General features: G+C 37.6%; 1 protein-coding gene across 4 annotated transcripts in view; it reads left to right on the top strand.

The window, feature by feature from the left end:
• Window positions 1-20372, top strand: part of LOC140497227 (phospholipid-transporting ATPase ABCA3-like) — a 264641-nt gene that overhangs the window by 148315 nt on the left and 95954 nt on the right. For all 4 annotated transcript variants that reach the window (XM_072597913.1, XM_072597914.1, XM_072597912.1 and 1 more), the window contains one exon: window positions 6958-7114. In XM_072597913.1, coding sequence (XP_072454014.1) covers window positions 6958-7114 — 157 coding nt within the window. The remainder of the gene's footprint in view (window positions 1-6957; window positions 7115-20372) is intronic.

Raw genomic sequence — 20372 nt, 5'->3', positions numbered from 1 at the left:
TTTAAAACTCTCAACTTCCACAAAGGCTTTTAAGTGCCAAGGTTTCAAATTTTAGGGCCCAATATCATCAGTATTTCTCTGCTTTAAAATATATTTGACAATGATTTGAATTAGAAATATCCTTTTATTTGAAGCATAATAATTTCTTGATTTAATTTTTTTGATAAAATAATTTTTTACTTCATATAGAGCTAACAAGAATTGCACTACTTAAAACTATCTGATGGTGATTGTACTTTTCTGAAGAGCTCAGGGTATAATTTTTTCCATATTTCCTTTCAAATCACTCAAAATTAAATCCACTTATTTTTAAAAAATAATTTGCAAATTCTGCTTTTCTGTCTCACAATTTCAGTAGTTTGTACCTTTATAAACCATGTGATCATTTTAATTTGATCTTTTCTACTCTGAGAACCCTGTATTATTTATTACTTGATCATTTATGACTTTTCATGGCTTTCAGACTGGTCACCTTTACCTGCAAAGCCACTATTACTGAGGGATGCTTAAAATGGTCTTGGTGTAACTATAAGTAGCCCTAATACCATGAAAGTTACTAAGGGTTACAGGGCCCCACAACCAGCCCCCACTCTCTGCAACTGGAATCACAGTATCCTGCTCCTCCAGTTACAGGCATGTTGCTAGCAGCATTGCTCTTTCCTCTTTTCCATTTTGACGTGAACTAAACTATGCTTATATTTTGAGGGTATGGGAAATAGGGGGTCCCTGTGCTGGAGTCATATTTTCCAATCTTTTTCATCCTTTATGAAAGACTTCTGAATATCTAATCATAGACTTGGTATCTAGGCTCTTAGAACTAAGGGATCCCCAAGAAAGCCCTACCTGGTGGCACCTCTATTAGGTGTGCATGCACTTATTTTATTCCTGTATCTAATTTTTTAGTACATATTCTTGTTTTAATTCTATTTTCAATGGTTCTTTCCCTAATTTACAATAGTATTATTTATACGATTTGAACTTATTTTCATTAACCAATTGATTTCAACACAAATTTTACTGTGTTTTAATTTACCTAAACAATTGACTTAAACTGCGACAATATTAAACTTCACTTATTTTCAGTAGCTTTCTGACTTTAAAGCAAGTTTTCTTTTTCTGGGACCATCATCTCGGAGCATGATAAAAAACTCATCAAAATCTTTATAAAGTCATTCAAATTATAATTTAGTAGTGAAAGAAATTTGTTATTCCTTTTTCACAAATTTGGTTTGCAACCATTTTTATTTTTTGTATTTCAGTTTTTGGTTAATTTCTCTATCCCTTTCATCTCATTAATCTCCAATATGACCAGTTTTGGAAACAGAGAAAAAGTAGAGATGTACCCTCTTATGAGTATTTTTTAATAGCCTGTTTCTTTTGGTTGATCATGTCAAAAGAAAAGATGTAGGTAAAATACCTGTTAGTTTTAGGTTAGCACAAAACACCAATAGCATAGACAAAACAGAGACATATTTCCCATGCACTTAAAAATTTTCCTGATTGTTATCTAAAGTAAAGAACCCCCTATTTCCAAACTTAGTTTCAAATTCACACACACAGAACATATAACAACACACAACATTAAATGAGGCCTGAACTTTTTCTAAGGCATTCTCTAGATTTTGAAATCAAGATCTTACTTGTCTCCTCTATTAAGTATAGAACTTGTGACCATTTCTTTTTGGGGTTGGGGGAATTTGTTTTCCTTTATTATGTACATTTGTTACAAGGATTTTCTTTTTTTTTCTTTTTTATATGTCTAATTTATAATTTTATTTTATTTGTTTTCAGTTTTCTACAATCACTTCCATAAATCTTAGATTTTTTTCCCCTCCCTCTCCCACCAGATCAAAGGGTATGCACATTGATATAGCCCTTTGGACATAGTTTCAAATTGCTTTCCAGAATGGTTGGATCATCTCACAGCTCCACCAACAATGAATTAGTGTTTCAACTCTCCCACATCTTCTCCAACATTTATCATCTTTCTGTTTTGTCATGTCAGGCAATCAGATAGATGTGATGTGGTACCTCAGAGTTGATGTGATTTCCATCTCTCTAATCAATAGGGATTTAGAGCATTTTTTCATAAGACTATAGAGAACTTTAATTTCTTCCTCTGAAAACTACCTGTTCATATCCTTTGACCATTTAGTAATTGTGGAATGACTTGTACTGTTGTACATTTGACTCAGTTCTCTCTATATTTTAGAAATGAGGCCTTTATCACAGACACTAGTTGTAAAAATTCTTTCGCAGTTTTCTGCTTCCGTCCTAATCTTGTTTGCATTAGGTTTGTTCGTGCAAAACTTTTTCAATCTAATGTAATCAAAATTATCCATTTTGCACTTCATAATGTTTTCTGTCTCTTGTTTAGTTAAAAATTTCTCCATTCTCCATAAATCTGACAAATACATTATTCCTTGCTCTCCTAATTTGTTTATAGTATCAGTTTTTATACCTAGATCATTTGGACTTTATTGTGTACAGTGTCAGACATTGGTCTATGCCCAGATATTTCACATTATCTTCCAGTTTTCATTCTTTTGGTTTTGTTTTGTGATTTCTTGGTTTCTCATAAAGTCATTGGCCTCCATCTGTTCCATTCTAATTTTGAAAGAACTATTTTCTTCAGTGAGCTTTTGAACCTCCTTTTCCATTTGGCTAATTCTGCTTTTGAAAGCATTCTTCTCCTCAACGGCTTTTTGAACCTCTTTTGCCAATTGAGTTAGCCTATTTTTCAAGGTGTTATTTTCTTCAGCATTTTGGGGGGGTTTCCTTTAGCAGGGTGTTTACTTGTTTTTCATGCTTTACTTGCATGTCTCTCATTTCTCTTCCCAGTTTTTCCTCCACCTCTCTAACTTGATTTTCAAAATCCTTTTTGAGCTCTTCCATGGCCTGAGCCCATTGAGTGGGCTGGGATACAGAAGCCTTGATTTCTGTGTCTTTCCCTGATGGTAAGCATTGTTCTTCCTCATCAGAAAGGAAGGGAGGAATTATCTGTTCACCAAGAAAGTAACCTTCTATAGTCTTATTTTTTTCCCCTTTACTGGGCATTTTCCCAGCCAGTGACTTGACTTCTGAATATTCTCTTCACACCCACTTTGCCTCCAGAGAAGCCCAGCCAGTGCTTGGGGTCTGAGATTCAAATGCTGTTTCCCAGCCTCAGGGCTTTGGGTGGGGGCAGGGCTGCCATTCAGTGTGAGATTAAGTTCAGGTGTTCAGGTTGGGGGCAGGGCCACCTCACGGGCTCAGTTCCCTCAGGAGGTTTATGCAGAGACCTTCAACAATGGATCAGGGCTCCTGCCTGCTTGGGGAGCCCCTGTCTGCTCCTGCCTCTGCTGCTGCCTCCTGAGGGGGCCTGAGTTATGGGGGCACCTCTCTCCCCTCTTGGCAAGCTGAGAAGACCCTCTCACCAACCTTTGGGGCCCGTGGGTGGAGGGACCTGCGTGGCCGCTGGAGATTCTGTCCCTGAAGCCCACTCAGATCTGCTCCTCTTGGTGCTGCAATGCAGCTGGGCTCTGCTCTGGGTCTGCAGCGCAATGGACCTTTTGCGAGAGGTTTTCACAGCTCTCTGGAATAGGAATCTTATCTGCTCCATTGTTCTGTGTCTTCTGCTGCTCCAGAATTTGTTGGGAGTTCTTTTTTACAGATATTTTATGGGCTGTGGGGTTGGAGCTAGCGTATGTGTATCTTTCTACTCCACCATCTTGGCTCCGCCCTGCCATTTTTATTATATTAGCTCAACCTACCCATGAGCAAGTGATGTCTTTCCATTTACTTAGATCTGACTTTATTTGTGCAAAAAATGTTTTGTAACTGTGTTCATATGGTCCCTAGGTTTGTTTTGGCAGGTAGACTCCCAGATATTTTATAGTGTGTATTGTAGCTTTAAATGGGTTTTCTCTTTCTATCTCTTGCTGTTGGGCTTTGTTAGCAATATATAGAAATGCAGATGAATTATGTTGGTTTATTTTGTAACCTGCAACTTTGGCAAAGTTGTTTATTATTTCAAGTAGTTTTTTTACTTGAATCTCTGAGATTCTCTAATTATATCATCATATCATCTGCAACAAGTTAGTTTCTCCTTCGTCTGCTCTTATTCCTTCAATTTCTTTTTCTCCTCTTGTGGCTAAAGCTAACATTTCTAGTACCACATTGAATAACAGTGGTGATAATGGATGTCCTTGTTTCACCCCTGATCTTATTGGAAATCTGTCCAGCTTATCCCCATTACATATAATGCTTGCTGATAGTTTTAGGTAGATACTGCTTATCATTTTATGGAAGGCTCCATTTATTCCTATACTCTCCAGTGTTTTCAATAGGAACAGGTGTTGTATTTTGTCAAAGGCTTTTTCTGCATCTATTGAGATAGTCATATGATTTCTATTAGTACTTATGACCATCTTGTAGCTGGAGTCCTGCTGTCAGTCTAAGATAATTATTCTGTTTCCTAATTTTGTTAATGCTTTTAGAATCACATCAATAAAACATGTAATTTAGTAACAATACAAATTGCTTTAGTCTAATTTGCCAATTGGATTCACCTATTTAAAATGCACTGTGTTTTTTAGAACAAGTCCTTAATAGATAATAGAACTAGCTAAATTTCCATTACTCTAGACTTTTTTGTGACAGTACAATCACCAGTGTTAGAGACACATTTGACAAACAAAAAGGTATAAAGGAAAATTTATTAAAGTAGAATTCAGAGGAATTTAGCACTTTGGTCAAAGCTGACTTCACCCCTCTTCAGGAGGAGGGAGTGCCTTCTACATTTGTTATGAATGGGTAGTTTCCAAGGAAGGCTACATGAAGACTACAACTTGTTTATACTACAACAGGAAGCTTCTTATACTGTTCTGAATTTTGGACTCCATGCCCTACCATCCACTGGCCAAGTGACTTCATGTTCTTCTCTCTGATAGGCTTTCCCTCAAACAGCTTGTCAAGCCTGTGCACAAGTTTCTGACCTCTAACCTGACCAAACTAGGTCACAACTCTGATCACCTGAAGCTGTGGAAACAGAACTTTTTCCTTATTTCCCACACAGGAAGAAAAACTGAGGGTGATGAAGGATTTAACAATATCAGTGATTCATGTATTCTAAGTTCATTTGGGAGGGTATTCAATAAAATTCCATAACTTTCTAAGCATTCAAAGTTCTATGCTTTGGTCAAAACAATTCCCTAAACCCTTTGTATTCTCAAAGTAAATTTTGTACAGCTTAATAACTCTTTCTTTAGTCATCCCCACCTCCCCCCCAGAATGGGAGTCCACCCTTTTCCCAGGCTCTATCTAATGGGGATCCTGTAGGATGAATTTCTCCTCTTATGCCTATCCCATCTCTCCTGTGGGTGTCCCCAATCAGGAGTGGCAGTCTTCGGAGGAACTTCCCATGAGAGAATTGGACTAGATTTCCTAGGTATGTGCCTTTTGGCTATTCCTTCTAAGAAGTTCCCCAACTGAAGGCACTTAGAGACTACTTCCCTTAGATATCCTTCCCTGGACAGGGAGTCCATCCTTTTCCCAGGCAATTAAAATAAGGTGAGGGAGGTAATTTCCAACCCACCTGAGATCCTCTATCTGGAGTCTTTCCTACAGCTACCACTGTAATATGGAAGGGTTTGTTTTGACAGTTTCCCCAGTACTTCCAATTCTTAGTTTCTGGGCTTAACCTCTAGAGTCCTAAAACCAGTCAATCAATGCCTAAAGGTATATTGTGCTTATAAACATACATATGTACATATACATATATTTACATAAATATATAGGTGTGTATATATGACTAAAAGCTATTACCAAAAAGATAAGTGGTCAAAGAATATGAAAAACAGTTCTCCAAAGGATATTTACAAAGTACTCACAATCACATGAAAGAATGCTCAAAATCACTAATTATAAGGAATGGAAATTGAGACAGTTCATTGGTCGTTGGACTAAAAATGATAATAGTTGATTGTGGAGGGATTGTGGCTTGATGGGTTCATGAATGCATTGTTGGGTGACCTGTGAAATGGTATCACCTCTTTGGAAAACATTTTAGAATTATCGAAACAGAGTGACTAAAATATCCTTTTGAATCAGAGACTCTATTACTGAATTGATACTCAAAGAAAGGCATAAATAAGAAGAAAATTCTCATATAATCTAAAAATATTTATATAAGTATTTTTTGTGATAGCAAGGCATTGAAAACAAAATAATGCCCATTGATTTAAGAATGGCTGAACAATTGTGGTACATGAATGTAAAGGAACATCACTAAAGAAGGAAAGGCAAGGAATGAAACAGGTATATAGTGCCTACTAGTTTGAGGTGCTTTTGTAAATATTACCATTTGATCCTCCCACCACCCTGTGAGTTCATTGTTATTATCTCCATTTCACAGTTGAGGAAACTGAAACACAGGATAATTGACTTGCCTAAAGTCACATAGCCAGCAAGCGTCTGAGGACAGATTTGAATTCAGGTCTTTGTGACCCAAGGTCCAACTCTCCATCCATTGCACCACCAGTTACCTCAATTATTGTCTTGTAAGAGATGATGCATATAATGAGTACAGAGAAACATGGAAAGATCTACATGAGCTGATGTAGAATAAAATAAACAGGGCCAAGAAAACTACACAATAATGGCAACAATATAAATGAAATAAAAAAGTCACACACACACAAACACACTGGAAAAAATTCAAACTCAATGCAATAAAATTCTCAAGTATAACAAATATTCTGGGAAGAGGAGAGAGGTGAATACTGGGGACAACCATGGTGATGTCAAAAACAGAAGATATAAGTAAAAACTTACTTTTTTTTTCCTACTCTATGCCTTCTTTCTACTCAAATTATCATGCCAAGGAACCTTCTGCATGTTTGTTGTTTCATCAATTATCTTGCTTCACATACCTAAGATGTTTTGGCTACAATTAAAAGGATATGTTTTTTGGTGCAGGGTTGGTGAAATGGTCGATTTAAAGATGGATCGTCAAAGTCAAAGAACAGGAAACAACGAAGAAGAAGAATCTATATATGGTGGGGAGGAGAAATCAACTTACTTTTTAAAGACCTTACCCAAGCATGATCTCTCTAGTATGACATTCAACACTGGGGTGAGCACTTTACTTGAGAATGTAAGCCTGCTGAAATTTATGTAGAATACAAAGGATATCTTTGAAATCTAGAAAGGTTTGAAGATGTCAGCAATGAAAGATCTAGCCCGGTTTAAGGCCTTGTCTGCTCAAAATGTAGACCTACTAATTTCTAAATGCTGAGTCATGGGCTTTAGTCAAAATTTATATCATTTCATTTCAGATGCTGCCAGGATTACTTTGCAAAGGCCATGAATTAGTAATTCCATTCATCAGAATCAGTAACCTTTGATTTAGAATATATTCTTTTAGTTCTATCATCCTAAAAGGTGATTATTCATTCAGTCAGAATTGACCAGGCACTGATAAACTGACTCACATTAATCAACATTTGGAATGTTGCTTCCAAAGTGTAAATTTCCTTTAGAAATTATGGCTCTCTAATAAACCATTGCTGCCATGTCCATTATGTCAGTGCATTCACTCCTATAGAATAAGCATCCCACCATAAGTACCCCCTAAATTCAGGAGTATTTTATAGAAAATGAACTTAGAAATAGGGGATTAGGTGGCTTTTAGAATAACTTGAGAGGTAGTATGTTATAAGGGACAAAGAACCAATCTTAGAAGACAGTTTTCAGATAAAGAAATCAAAGCTATCTATAGGCATATGAAGAAGTGCCCTACATCACTTTTGATTAGAGAAATGGAAATGAAAATAACTCTTGAGATACCACCTCACACCTATCATATTGACTAATATGACAAAAAAAGAAAATTAAAATGTTGGAGAGGATGCACTGTTGATGGGGTTGTGAACTGATTGAATCATCTTGGAGAGCAATTTGGAACCATGCTCAAAGGGCTGCAAATATACCCTTTGATCCAGAAATACCACTACTGTATTCTGTATCTCAAAGAGATCATAAAAAAGGGAAAAGGACTAAACATTATTTTTACCTATTTTCTGATTAATTTATTCCATTTTATTCCAGTGTTTTGCTTTTTAAAAAATATTTATTTTGTTTTCAGTGTTCTATAACCACTTTCAAATATCTTATATTTTTTTGCTTCCCTCTCTCTCTTACCCCTCCCCTTCCCACTCCCTCGCCAAGATGGCTTGCAATCATATATAGGTTCTATACACACATTCCTATTAAATACAATTTCACTATAGTCATGTTGAACAGAAGAATTAAAATGAATGAAAGCATAAAACAAAACAAGACAAGACAAAACATAACACAAAAGAAAATGGTCTGCCTCATTCTGTGATCCAATTCCATAGTTCTTTCTCTGAATGTGGAAGGCATTTTGCCTCAAAAGTCCATTGGGAATTTTTTAGGTCCTTGCATTGCTATGATGGACTAAGTCTACCAGAAAAAGTCCTCACACACTGTGGTTCTTGCTGTGTACAAAGTTATCCAGGTTTTGTTTCTTTCATTCAGCATCAGTTCATATATCTTTCCAGGCCTCTCTGAAGTCTTCTTGTTCATCATTTCTTATAGCACAATTGTATTCCATAGCATTCATATACCACAACTTGTTCAACCATTCCCCAACTGATGGGCATTCCTTTGATTTCCAGTTTTTGGCTACCACAAAGAGAGCTGCTATAAATATTTTTGTACATGTGGGACCCTTTCCCATTTTTATGATCTCTTTGGGATACAGTCATAGAAGCGGTATTGCTGGGTCAAAGGGCATGCCTATATTTGTATCCCTTTGGACATAGTTCCCAATTGCTTTCCAAAATGGTTGGATCACCTCACAGTTCCACCAACAATGAATTAGCTTTCCTACTCTCCCACATCTTCACCAACATTAATCATCTTCCTGTTTTGTCATGTTAGCAAAACAGATAGGTGTGATGTGGTACCTCAGAGTTGTTTTGATTTACATCTGTTTAATCAATAGTGATTTAGAGCATTTTTTCATATGGCTATAGAGAGTTTTAATTTCTTCCTCTGAAAACTGCCAATTCATATCCTTTGACCATTTAGCAATTGTGGAATGACTTGTATTGTTGTACATTTGACTCAGTTCTGTCTATATTTTAGAAATGAGGCCTTTATCACAAATACCAGTTACAAAAATTCGTTCCCACTTTTCTGCTTCCCTCCTAATCTTGGTTGCATTGGGTTTGTTTGTGTAAAACCTTTTCAATTTAATGTAATCAGAATTATCCATTTTGCATTTCATAATGTTTTTTGTCTCTTGTTTTAGTCAAACATTTCTCCATTCTCCATAAATCTGACAAATACACTATTCCTTGCTCCACTAATTTGTTTATAGTATCAATCTTTATACCTAGATCATGTATCCATTTAGATTTTATTGTTATGTACAGTGTCAGGCATTGGTCTATGCCCAGTTTCTGCCATACTGTTACCCAGTTTTCCCGGCCATTTTTTTCAAACATTGAGTTCTTGTCCTAGAAGCTGGGGTCCTTGGGTTTATCAAACAGTTGATTGCTGTATTTATTGACTACTATGTCTTGAGTACCTAATCTATTCCACTGGTTTACTCCTCAGTTTCTTAGACAGTACCAAGTTGTTTTGATAATTACTGCTTTATAATACAATTTGAAATCTGGTAAGGCTAGGTCACCTTCCCTAGCATTAGTTCCCTTGGTATTCTGTACCTTTTGTTTTTCCAGATGAATTTTGATATTATTTTTTCTGGCTCTAGAAAATAATTATCTGATAGTTTGATTGGTATGGCACTGAATAAGTAAATTAATTTAGGTAGAATTATCATTTTTATGATATTGGCTCAGTCTACCCATGAGCAAGTAATGTTTTTCCACTTATTTAGATCTGACTTTATTTGTGTGAAAAGAGTTTTGTGATTGTGTGCATTGGGTTTGTTTTGGCAGGTAGACTCCCAGACATTTTATAGTGTGTACCACAGCTTAAATGGGATTTCTCTATGTCTTGCTGTTGGGCTTTGTTAGTAATATATAGAAATGCAGATGAATTATGTTGGTTTATTTTGTAACCTGCAACTTTGCCAAAGTTGTTTGTTATTTCAAGTAGTTTTTTACTTAATTCTTTGGGATTCTCTAAATATATCATCATATCATCTGCAAAGAGTGATAACTTAGTTTCTTCTTTGCCTGTTCTAATTCACAAGGGCCGAACTTGCAAAAACATTTATAATAGCACTTTTTGTGGTGGCAAAATATTGGAAATTGAGAGTATGCTTATCAATTGGGGAATGACTGAACAGGCTGTGGTGTATGAATATAATGGAATACTATTGTGCAATAAGAAATGATGAACAGGGAGACATCAAAAAAACCCGGAAAAACTTGTATGAACTGATGCAAAGTGAAATGAGCAGAACCAGGAAAACATTGTACACAGTTTTAGCAACATTGTGTGATTATCAGCTATGAAGGACTCAGCTCTTCTGAGCAACAGAATAATCCAAGACAAATAGAAAAGACTCAAAAGGCGGAAAATGAAAAGAAGGAAAAGAAAAGAAGGAAAATGCTATCCATATCCAGATAAAGAAGTAACTGGATTCTGAATGCAGGCTGAAGCATATTGCTTTAATTTACTTTATTCTTCCTCATTTTTTTCTCTTTTAACTTGTTTCTTCTTTCACAACTGTGACTTGTATGGAAATATTTATACATGATAACATGTATATAACTATATCAAACTGTCTGCCATTTTCAGAAGGAGGAGGCCAGGGAGAGAGGGAGAAAAATTTGGAATTGAAATCTTGTAAAACTGAATGTTAAAAATTTTCTTGATATGTAACTGGGGGAAAAAATAAAATACTATTAAACTCAAAAAAGAATTAGTTTTAGAGTCTCCCTTTACTTTGCATCTGCTGTTCCGCCTGGTTTTGTCTCCAAGGAAAGTGATGCCCCTCCCAGGATAATTTCATCACTTTTAATACTATCATAATGCTTCTAACTCCACGCTTCCCTCAGTCTTCTCTCTCCTCTGATTGGAGGGCTGGAGGATGGAGCAAAATTCTCTCAAAGCCTTCTTTCTTAGAAGGCAAAATTGAACTTTGAGCTACGTGGACTTTTGTACCTGCTGCTCTGCTTGGTTTCAACTCCACAAAATAAGATCCCTGGTGTCCTGATACCTCTGCTTTCCTGCCACCTTTTGGGTGTTGTCTTCCCCCATTAGATTGTAAGCTCCTTGAGAGCAGAGACTATCTCTTTATTTGTATCTCTAGCACTTAGCACAAGTGCCTATTAAGTAGGCACTTAAAAAGTGTTTATTGAATTGAAAGAAAGACTCAAGTTTAGATCTTACATCTGACACATATCAATTTTGTGATCATGGGTAATTCTGCTAACTTCTCAGTGCTTTAGGCAACTTGCTTAAGTTATAAATTAGATAAATTTCTGGCATCTATTGGAAGGAGTTTCACTTCCGGAGTTCTTCTCATTGATCAAATCACAAGTCAGGACCAAAAAAAATGAATTTGCATTTTGTTTAATTCATAGGACTGAAATCTGTGATGTGTTTAAAGTTTACATGTATGATAATTTTTAATGTCCTGCCAGTCAGAAGTATATATAAATATATACATGCATAAATACATACACAAATATATATATATATACACACACACATCCATACACACATATATACATACATATATACATACACACAGAGAAGCATTTATATTGGTGAGGGGAACCTGTTCTCATTTTATTTCCTCATCTGGCAGCCGTTCATTCTGACTCTGGGTTGCCCTGGGTACATATACTTCTAGGAGTAAAATGGTCAAAGATTTCAGTAGGATATCCTCCATCAATCTACAAATGAAATTGACTAGAATTTCAATCAGGCTCCCTGCCTGTTCAGGACTGCTGCCACTCTTTTCCTGCTTCCTATACCCACAAGGTTGAAAGTGAATATGTGGCATGTTTCTCTAGATAGATTGATGACCTCACTGTTAGAACTCAATAATTCACTTCCTAGTTTATTCTACTTCTACTTCCTACTCCAGGGGATATACCTAATAATGCACCCTTGATAGGACACTACTACTGTTACCAACTAACTACTACCCACAGGACAGGTAAACTGGAAGCAGCAAGGTATCCTGAGAAAAAGATGAGGTAATATGTGCTAGATCAGTTAAGCACTACCCATCCCCTTGACAATCACGTCACCTTAGATCCCAATGGAAACAGCCTAGAACACTGGAAATAGCAAAGTTAAGCTCTACTCCAAGCCTGAGACACAAAGTCATTAATGGAGGGAAGCAAACTATCTTCATCTTCACCAACAACACCAAGTATATTTAACAACTGAAGTAAAAGAGTAGGTAAACCATAGAGCCCAGAAAGTAACAGTACCACACCCTCCCACCACTACCAATCCTGCTTCTAACTCCTAAAGCCATAATTCTAGGACATAACCCTTGTGGAGTTGAGATATGGCCTCTGGTTGATGTGATATGGTATGGTTATCCTTCATTTTGAAGACAACCAAAATGACACCTCTAAGGAGTCAAGTTAGTGTGTCTGACTATGGTTGATCAGGCCAATGTGAGCTCAGAATGCTCTGCCACAGGTCAGGCATAAGTAGTCCATGTGAATATTTGGAGTAAATTCATTAAAATTGTGTTTCTCACATTTCTTTTGAGCTACTTAAATTCTGCTTTACTCACAGAATTCTCCATAAGATAGTCTTTTAGGCAAACATATATTTGGCATTTGAACAATATGGTGAGCTCATTGGAGTTGCACTCTCTGCAGTAGAGTTTGAACGATTGGCAGTTTAGTTCAAGAAAGACCCTCAGTGTCTGGTATCTTATCCTGCCAGGTGATTTTCAGAATCTTCCTAAGACAATTCAGATGAAAGCAATTCAGTTTCTTGGCATGGCACTGGTAGACAGTTCAGGTTTCACAGGCATATAACAATGGGGTTGGTATAATGGCTCTGTAGACTGTCAGTTTGGTAGTGAGTCTAATACCTCTTCTCTCCCATACTTTCCTTTGGAGCCTCCCAAAAACAGAGCTAGCTCTGGCAATGTATGTGTCAATTTCAATTGTCAAGGTATACATCCCTGGAAAGAATACTGCCAAGGTGAGTGAACCTATCCACAGTATTCAAAACTTCTCCATTTGCTGTAACTGATGGTTCCATGTATAGATGACCTTCTGCTGGCTGGTGAAGCACCTGTGTTTGCATTGTGTTAATTGTTAGGTCAAAATTAGCTCCAGCAGCAGAGAATCAATCCGTACTTTGTTGCATCTCTATTTCAGAGGCTGCATTGAGTGCACAATGTGCAAACAAAAAATTATGCACCAACTCTCCCTCCTCTTTTGTCTTGTCTTATACCTTTTTCAAGTTAAATAATTTACCATTAGTACAGTAGCTGACTTTGATTTCATGTTCGTCCTCATTGAAGACATCTGACAACATAGTTGAAAACATCATGCTTAAAAGTATGGAGCATGCACATAAACTTATTTCACTCCATTGGTGAGTGGGAAAGCTTGAGAGCATAATCCATTATTCAGAGAAAGCTGGGCAAGCATGCATTGTCATACAATGCTGATGAACTTCTCTGGGCAACCAAATTTTGACGTAATTTTCCATAAGCCTTCATGACTGACAGTATCAAAGGCCTTGATCAGACCTACAAAGACTTTGCACAGATCTCTGTTCTGCTCCTGGCATTTGTCTCGGAGTTGTCAGGCAGCAAACAACATTTCAACCACCACTCTTCAGCCCTTTCCAGGTGAAGGGTCAGTCTATTAAAGAGGACTGTTCTTGCTGGTAATGACTAAGAGAGAGGAACACCCCTTGCCCATGATTTTCACAGGGTAATCTATTTCCTTACCTTTACAGAGATGAAAACTGGCAGTGTCCTTGAAATTCTGGGTGATAACCCTACTCTTGCTATATAACCCAGAAAGATTCAGTCAGCTTTTGTATCGACAATAGACCCCCAACATTGTAAATCTCAGTTGGAATAGAATCAATACAAAGTGCTTTGCCATACAAAAAAAGCCCAATGGCATTCAAAAACTCTCCTTCAGTTGGCAATTTGAGAGGGTTTTGCTTCAGCAATGATCAATGACAGTCTTTTGAGAACACTATGGAAGTGGTCAGCTCATCTCTCTAGGATCCTGTCTTTATTAGTAATCAATTTGGCTCCATCAGCACTGACTAGTTGGGATGTACATAGAGGGCAGCGTGCAGAGTGCAGACCAGTGCAGAGCAGCAGGGACAGGACCCAGGACAGGATTCAGGTGCCACTGGCAGCAGTTCCCAGATTTCTCAATTAACAAACACCACATACAGCTTCAAAGGTCAGTGTGAGGGCTCCTTCACCCAGGAGAGGGGAATGCAGTCTAGACCTCTGGCAGCAGGCACTGCAGTGGCAGCAGCCATTTTTGGAGCCCTCAACCTAGAGCCCTTGGGGGAATTGTAAGACTGATCGAATCTCAGCCCTGAGTGGCAGCTCTAGGTGACCTCCATCAAAACCCCTGGGGAATTGAGCCACTGAACAGATTCTCAGCCCTGAGCTCCACCCAGGGTTGAGGAGCACTAGTGGTGGAGCTGGAAGCAGTTGTAGTGTGGGAATTCAACTGCAGATTATGGGCAGAAAAGTTTTTGGTTGCTCCCAGACCAGTGCGCAGATCAGAAGGAGGAAATACCTCTCCCTTGATTGTGCCACCTTAGAGGAACTGAGAACTTACAGTTCCCCAGAATATACCCTCCTCTCAACAAAGGTCTCAGAAGTCAAGTAATTGGCTGGGAAAATGCCCGAAAAAGGGAGGAAAAAAGCCATGATAAAAAAAAAGATTCTAGGCATCATCTTTCAAGAAATTATCAAGGAAAACTGCCCTGTTATTCTAGAACCAGAGGGCAAAATGAATATTGAAAAAATCCACAGATCACCTCCTGAAAGAAATCTGAAAAGAGAAACTCCTAGGAATATTGCAGCCAAATTCCAGAGTACTCAGGCAAAGGAGAAAATATTGCAAGCAGCCACAGAGAAACAGTTTGTATATTGTGGAAATACAATCAGGATAACACAGGATCTGGTAGCTTCTACATTAAGGGATCAAAGGGCTTGGAATATGATATTCCAGAAGTCAAAGGAACTGGGATTAAAACCAATAATCACCTACCTAGCAAAACTGACTATAATACTTCGGGGGGAAAAATGATCATTCAATGCAATAGAGAACTTTCAAACATTCTTCATGAAAAGACGAGAACTGAATAGAAAATCTGACTTTCAAACACAAGAATTGAGAGAAGCATGAGAAGATAAACAGGAAAGAGAAATCAGAAAAGGCTTTCCAAAGTTGAATTGTTTACATTCCTACATGGAAAGAAAATATTTGTAACTCTTGAGGCTTTTCTCAGCATTTGGGTAGTTGGAGGGATTATACACACACACACACACACACACACACACACGCACATACACACACAAAAAGAAAACACAGGGTGAGCTGAATAAGAGGGGATGATACCTTAAAAAAAAAGATAAAATTAAGGGGTGAGAGAGTTATGTATTAGGAGGAGAAAGGGAGAAATGGAATGGAGTAAATTATCACTCATCAAGGAAGCAAGGAAAAGCTTCTTCAGTGGAGGAGAAAAGGGACAATGTGAGAGGGTAAAAGGGAAGTTTACTCTCTTCACATTTGGCTTGAGGGAATGACATGCTCACTCTGTTTGGTATGAAAATATATCTTGCACTACAGAAGGATAGGGGAGAAGGGGACTAGTGGGGTGAGGGGGGTGACAGAAGGGAGGGCAAATGAGAGAAGAGAGTAATTAGAAGTAAACATTTTTGGGTAGAGACAAAGTCAAAAGAGAGAACAGAATAAATGGGGGCCAGGATATGATGGAGGGAAATATAGTTAGTCTTACATAACATGACTATTATGGAAGTCTTTTGCAAAACTACACATATACAGCCTTTATTGAATTTCCTGCCATCTCAGTGGGGATGGGTAGGGAGGGAGGAAGAGAGAGAAGTTGGAATTCCAAGTATTAGGAATGAATGTTGAGAATTGTTTTTGCACACAACTGGGAAATAAGAAATACAGGTAATGGGGTATAGAAACCTATCTTGCCCTACAAGAAAAGGGAGAAGAAGGAGATAAGGGAAGAGAAGGGTGTGATAGAAGGGAGGGCATATTGATGCAAGGGGTAATCAGAATGCAAGGCATTATGGGGTGAGGGGAGGGGAAAGATAGGGAGAAAATTTGGAACTCAAAATTTTGTGAAAATGAATGTTGAATACTAAAAATAAGTAAATAAACATAAAAATGAATTTTAAAAAATAAAATAATACACATAAAAAAAAGATATGCACATAGGTCTTTGACCCATAAATAGTCTTTAAGGCATCATAAAAGCACTTTGGATTGTTACTCTCTGCACGAAACCAAATTTCATTAGCTTTCTTACTGAGCCAAGAATCCTGTATCTCTCTAAGCTTTACTCATACCTTACTTTTGATGGAATTAAATACCTTCCTAGAGATGAATGAACTGTTCTCCTAGTAAACCCTGTGGAATTCTTGCTTTTCATTTAGCAGCTTCTGAATTTCTCCATCATTTTCATCAAACCAGTCTTGATGTTTTCAAGCGTGTTGACTCAGATGAGCAAATTTAGTGCTGTACACCAAATCTTAGAAATCTACCCACTTCTTTTCTGCTCCACTGTTGCCAACTATGTGTAGTTTAACTTTCCCTCTAAGTTAGCAACAAACTGTTCCTACTGAGAAGCACTCTAATCTATTGACATTAATTCTTCTGGTAGTCATTTTTCTTGGAACTGACACTTTTTTTGACTGTGAATATTTGGCTTGGAGAGGATAAGTCTATGATCAGTCCAGCACTCTGTTCCACATATTGCCTTCATCACTTTCGTATCCTATCTGTCTTTTCTCCTTACAATTACATAATCTATTAAAGGTCAATATTTACTGCAAGGGTGCATTCATGAAGTTTTATTGCATTTGGGTAAATGGAAGACAGTGTTAGTGATGAGAAACTCCTGTGATGCAGTAAGTGACCATTGCTGTTGCCATTTCCAGTTCCATTCCTCCCAAGGCCTCCCTGTAATATCTGGTAGTATGAGCCTACCCTAGCATTAAAGTTATCCAGAATTGCAAGCTTTTCCTTATCATCTAGTGATGATAAGGGTCTCCAAGTCTTCATAAAATTTTTCTTTGACCTCAACAGGGCTCAGCATGGTGCGAGCATAAGCACTAATGATGATAGCATGGTGTTTTCCTGCAAGTGGCAATTGTATTGTCGTGAGTCTGTCATTCACTCCTTTTGATAGGCAGACAAGCCTGTTGACTAGATTAGTTTGGATTGCAAAATCTACACCAGCCTCATGGTGCTCCTCTTCACTGTGGCCACTCCAGAAAAATGTGTATCCAGAACCAATTGCAGTAAGTTGACCTTCATTTTCCAGTCTTGTTTCACTCAATGTTTCTATTTGGATACAATACCTGCTGAGTTCTCTCACAAGAGCTATTTGTCCTTCAGGTCTGTGGATTTTGTGTTGTCTATAAGTATGCACATATTCCATGTACCAATGTGGAATCATCTTTGCAGATGTTTTTGTACATTTTTTAACATGTGTTTCAACCACACAGTGGGATTCCTATGTGCCATGGTAATCAGGCCAGGTTTCCGTAAGCCAACAATTTTTCAGGCACCTTTTCTAGCCCCTTCACAACAGGAGGTGAAGAGTATGATCTTTAAAGGGCTACTTGGAGACCCAGAGGGCTATGGAATCCCACTCCTGCTTCCAGTGAGAGGATGACTGTATGACTTGGGCTGCCTGTATGTAGGATTGTGACTACCACTCCCAGTGTATCCACGCCTGGTGCTTTGCCACTTTTTTGTCACCACAGGACTTTGAGATAGGTAAAAATGGTAAAATGATATAGATGTGATGTCTTTTGATCCATTCATAAACTGGATTTAAGTGAGGCAGAGTTGCATGAAGTCATCGGCTTCGCTCTCTCTTCTAGAACTGTCACAATCCAGTGGCAGGACAGAGTCAAGATGATTGATGCTCAAGATGCAGTGCATGATCTTGGTGTCTTCAATGTCTAACCAAGCTGTGAGCACTCTGCAGCACCTGTTTCAGTTGTCTTCTTGGCAGCTGGAATAAATTGTTCTCATCCACACATTCCACCAGGAGAAGTCTTCATAAGCTTGGGGTAGGCATCCCCCCAATGCACCGATGGGTTTGAGATACTTTAGTTACCCTCAACTTGGTTTATCCTATCTGTCAAAATGGTTTACTGGAGTGTGACTGCTGTGCATGCTATAGGTTTTTGGAGTCATAAGTGAGAGTCTGGTGGACAAAAGACACCAAAGATGGAAAGTAGTTCTGAAAAGCGTGCAGCAGCCCTCACACCAGAGGTATTGGTTTTCCCGGAACACATCCTACACACATGTCAACTGCCTCTATAAGTGCTATAGTCCCTACTTTCTCAGAAACAACAGCTACTGTAGATAGACCAGAAGGAAAAGGTTCTTACCACCAAAGTCCTTGATACTGTCAGATTGTTCAACATCAAAAAAAAATATGATTTTATCAGTCAATATGACATTAAAGAAGATGCATTACCATTTGCTTTGCCACTACAACCTTAGGATCATGGGATACTTCCATTTGATTTGCAGCTAAAATCTATATATTTGTTGTTTCCAACATTAGAATGTGAGGTCATTTGTTAGCAGATGTCATTTTTTTCTTTTTGTGTCCCTGAAGCTCAGCACAATGGTTTGCATATATAAATGCTTAATTAATACTTTTCATTAATTAATTCAACAATGAACTGACTTTAGAACAATGTAGCTCACTCAGAGATATCACAAGATTTCCTTTTTGTCTATGCTATCAAACAAGATGTGATTGCTTCTTTCATTTAAATAACATTTATTCATTAAAACACAACAGTTTTTTCAACTTCTTTGAAAGTTATAACATTTCTTTAGTTTAATCTCTTTGACACTGAATTAGATTCAATGTATTAAAATGTGAGCCTGGAAAGAGAGATTTTAAAAATTAACAGGTGAACTTTCAGGTAACATAACCACCAAGATAGAGAACTAGACATTTTATTTTATTTTCATGATATCTAAAAAAAATTACTTGGCAAAGATAAAGCAATTTCAGTTGTCTTCATGGTCCAGGATAACAGCACCTCAAACGAGATTTTAAAAAGTCCTATAAACAAACACCTATCTTGAGCCCCCTCCACCACTGGCTACCATGATACTGGCAGCTAGGCTATGCTATCTGATCCAGTCTCAGTAATTCACAGAAAACTCAAACCCACACCCTGGTCACTTCTCCCTCTTTCCAGCATCTTAGAGATCCAGTCTTCAAGCTCTAGAAATTTGCTGAGATCATAGAGGCTAGCACTGTGGCAACATTCTGTGATGCAAAAAATTTCTTTAGGAGATGGAGGAACAGAAGGTACAGGGCACAACTGATGTTTGGCCTTGAAAGAGAACTCAATCCTATACCACTTCCTCAAAAAGTGAATAAAGGGTAAAGAAAGGGAGGAAAGATTGAAACTATCAAACATTTATGGGGGAATTTAACAGAAAATACCTTGAACATAAGCAGATAAATCAATAGGCAAGAAATGAATTATGGCCTTCAGATCACAGATACCTCAGGCATCTATGAATAAATACCACAAAAAAAAGGAAAATGATCCAACACTTGATGAGAAAAAAGGAACTTGTGGAATTTGAATACATGGATCCACAACATTGCTCTTGAGTGAATTAAAAGAAAAATGAGAATTATGAGAGTTGAATTCATGACCTGAACTGCAGAAATGATTGGTAAAAGAGAAAAACTTAAATCTAAGACAGCAAGTCTCACCAAAGAAATGAAAGAGAAGACATCTAAAATTGAATATAAGTATACAAAAGTGAAGGACAATTCATAAGAAAAACAAAGGAAAACAAAATATTAAAAGAAAAGGCTCTTAATTCAAGCAAAGCTAATTGTTCTAAGAGAGGATGCATATATACAACCTGAGAATTATATGTCATTCAGAAGAACATGACAAGTTTAAAAACATGAAGACCATAATGCAAGAAATAATACAGGGAAACTGCCCAGAACTTCTGAACCCAGAAAAGAATTCAAAGAATTTGTAGATTGCTTCTAGGAAAACAAACAAACAAACAAACAAAAAGGCAGGAAACTTTCAGACACTGGAGGGTTTAAATTTAGCAATTCAATTCAGAAGCAACAAATTCTGCTGGACAAAGGGGACG

The sequence above is a fragment of the Notamacropus eugenii genome, chromosome 3, assembly GCF_028372415.1.
Source record: "Notamacropus eugenii isolate mMacEug1 chromosome 3, mMacEug1.pri_v2, whole genome shotgun sequence".
NCBI lineage: Eukaryota > Metazoa > Chordata > Mammalia > Diprotodontia > Macropodidae > Notamacropus > Notamacropus eugenii.
The sequence above is the reverse complement of the archived record's forward strand: the minus strand, read 5'-3'. Positions and strand labels throughout refer to the sequence as shown.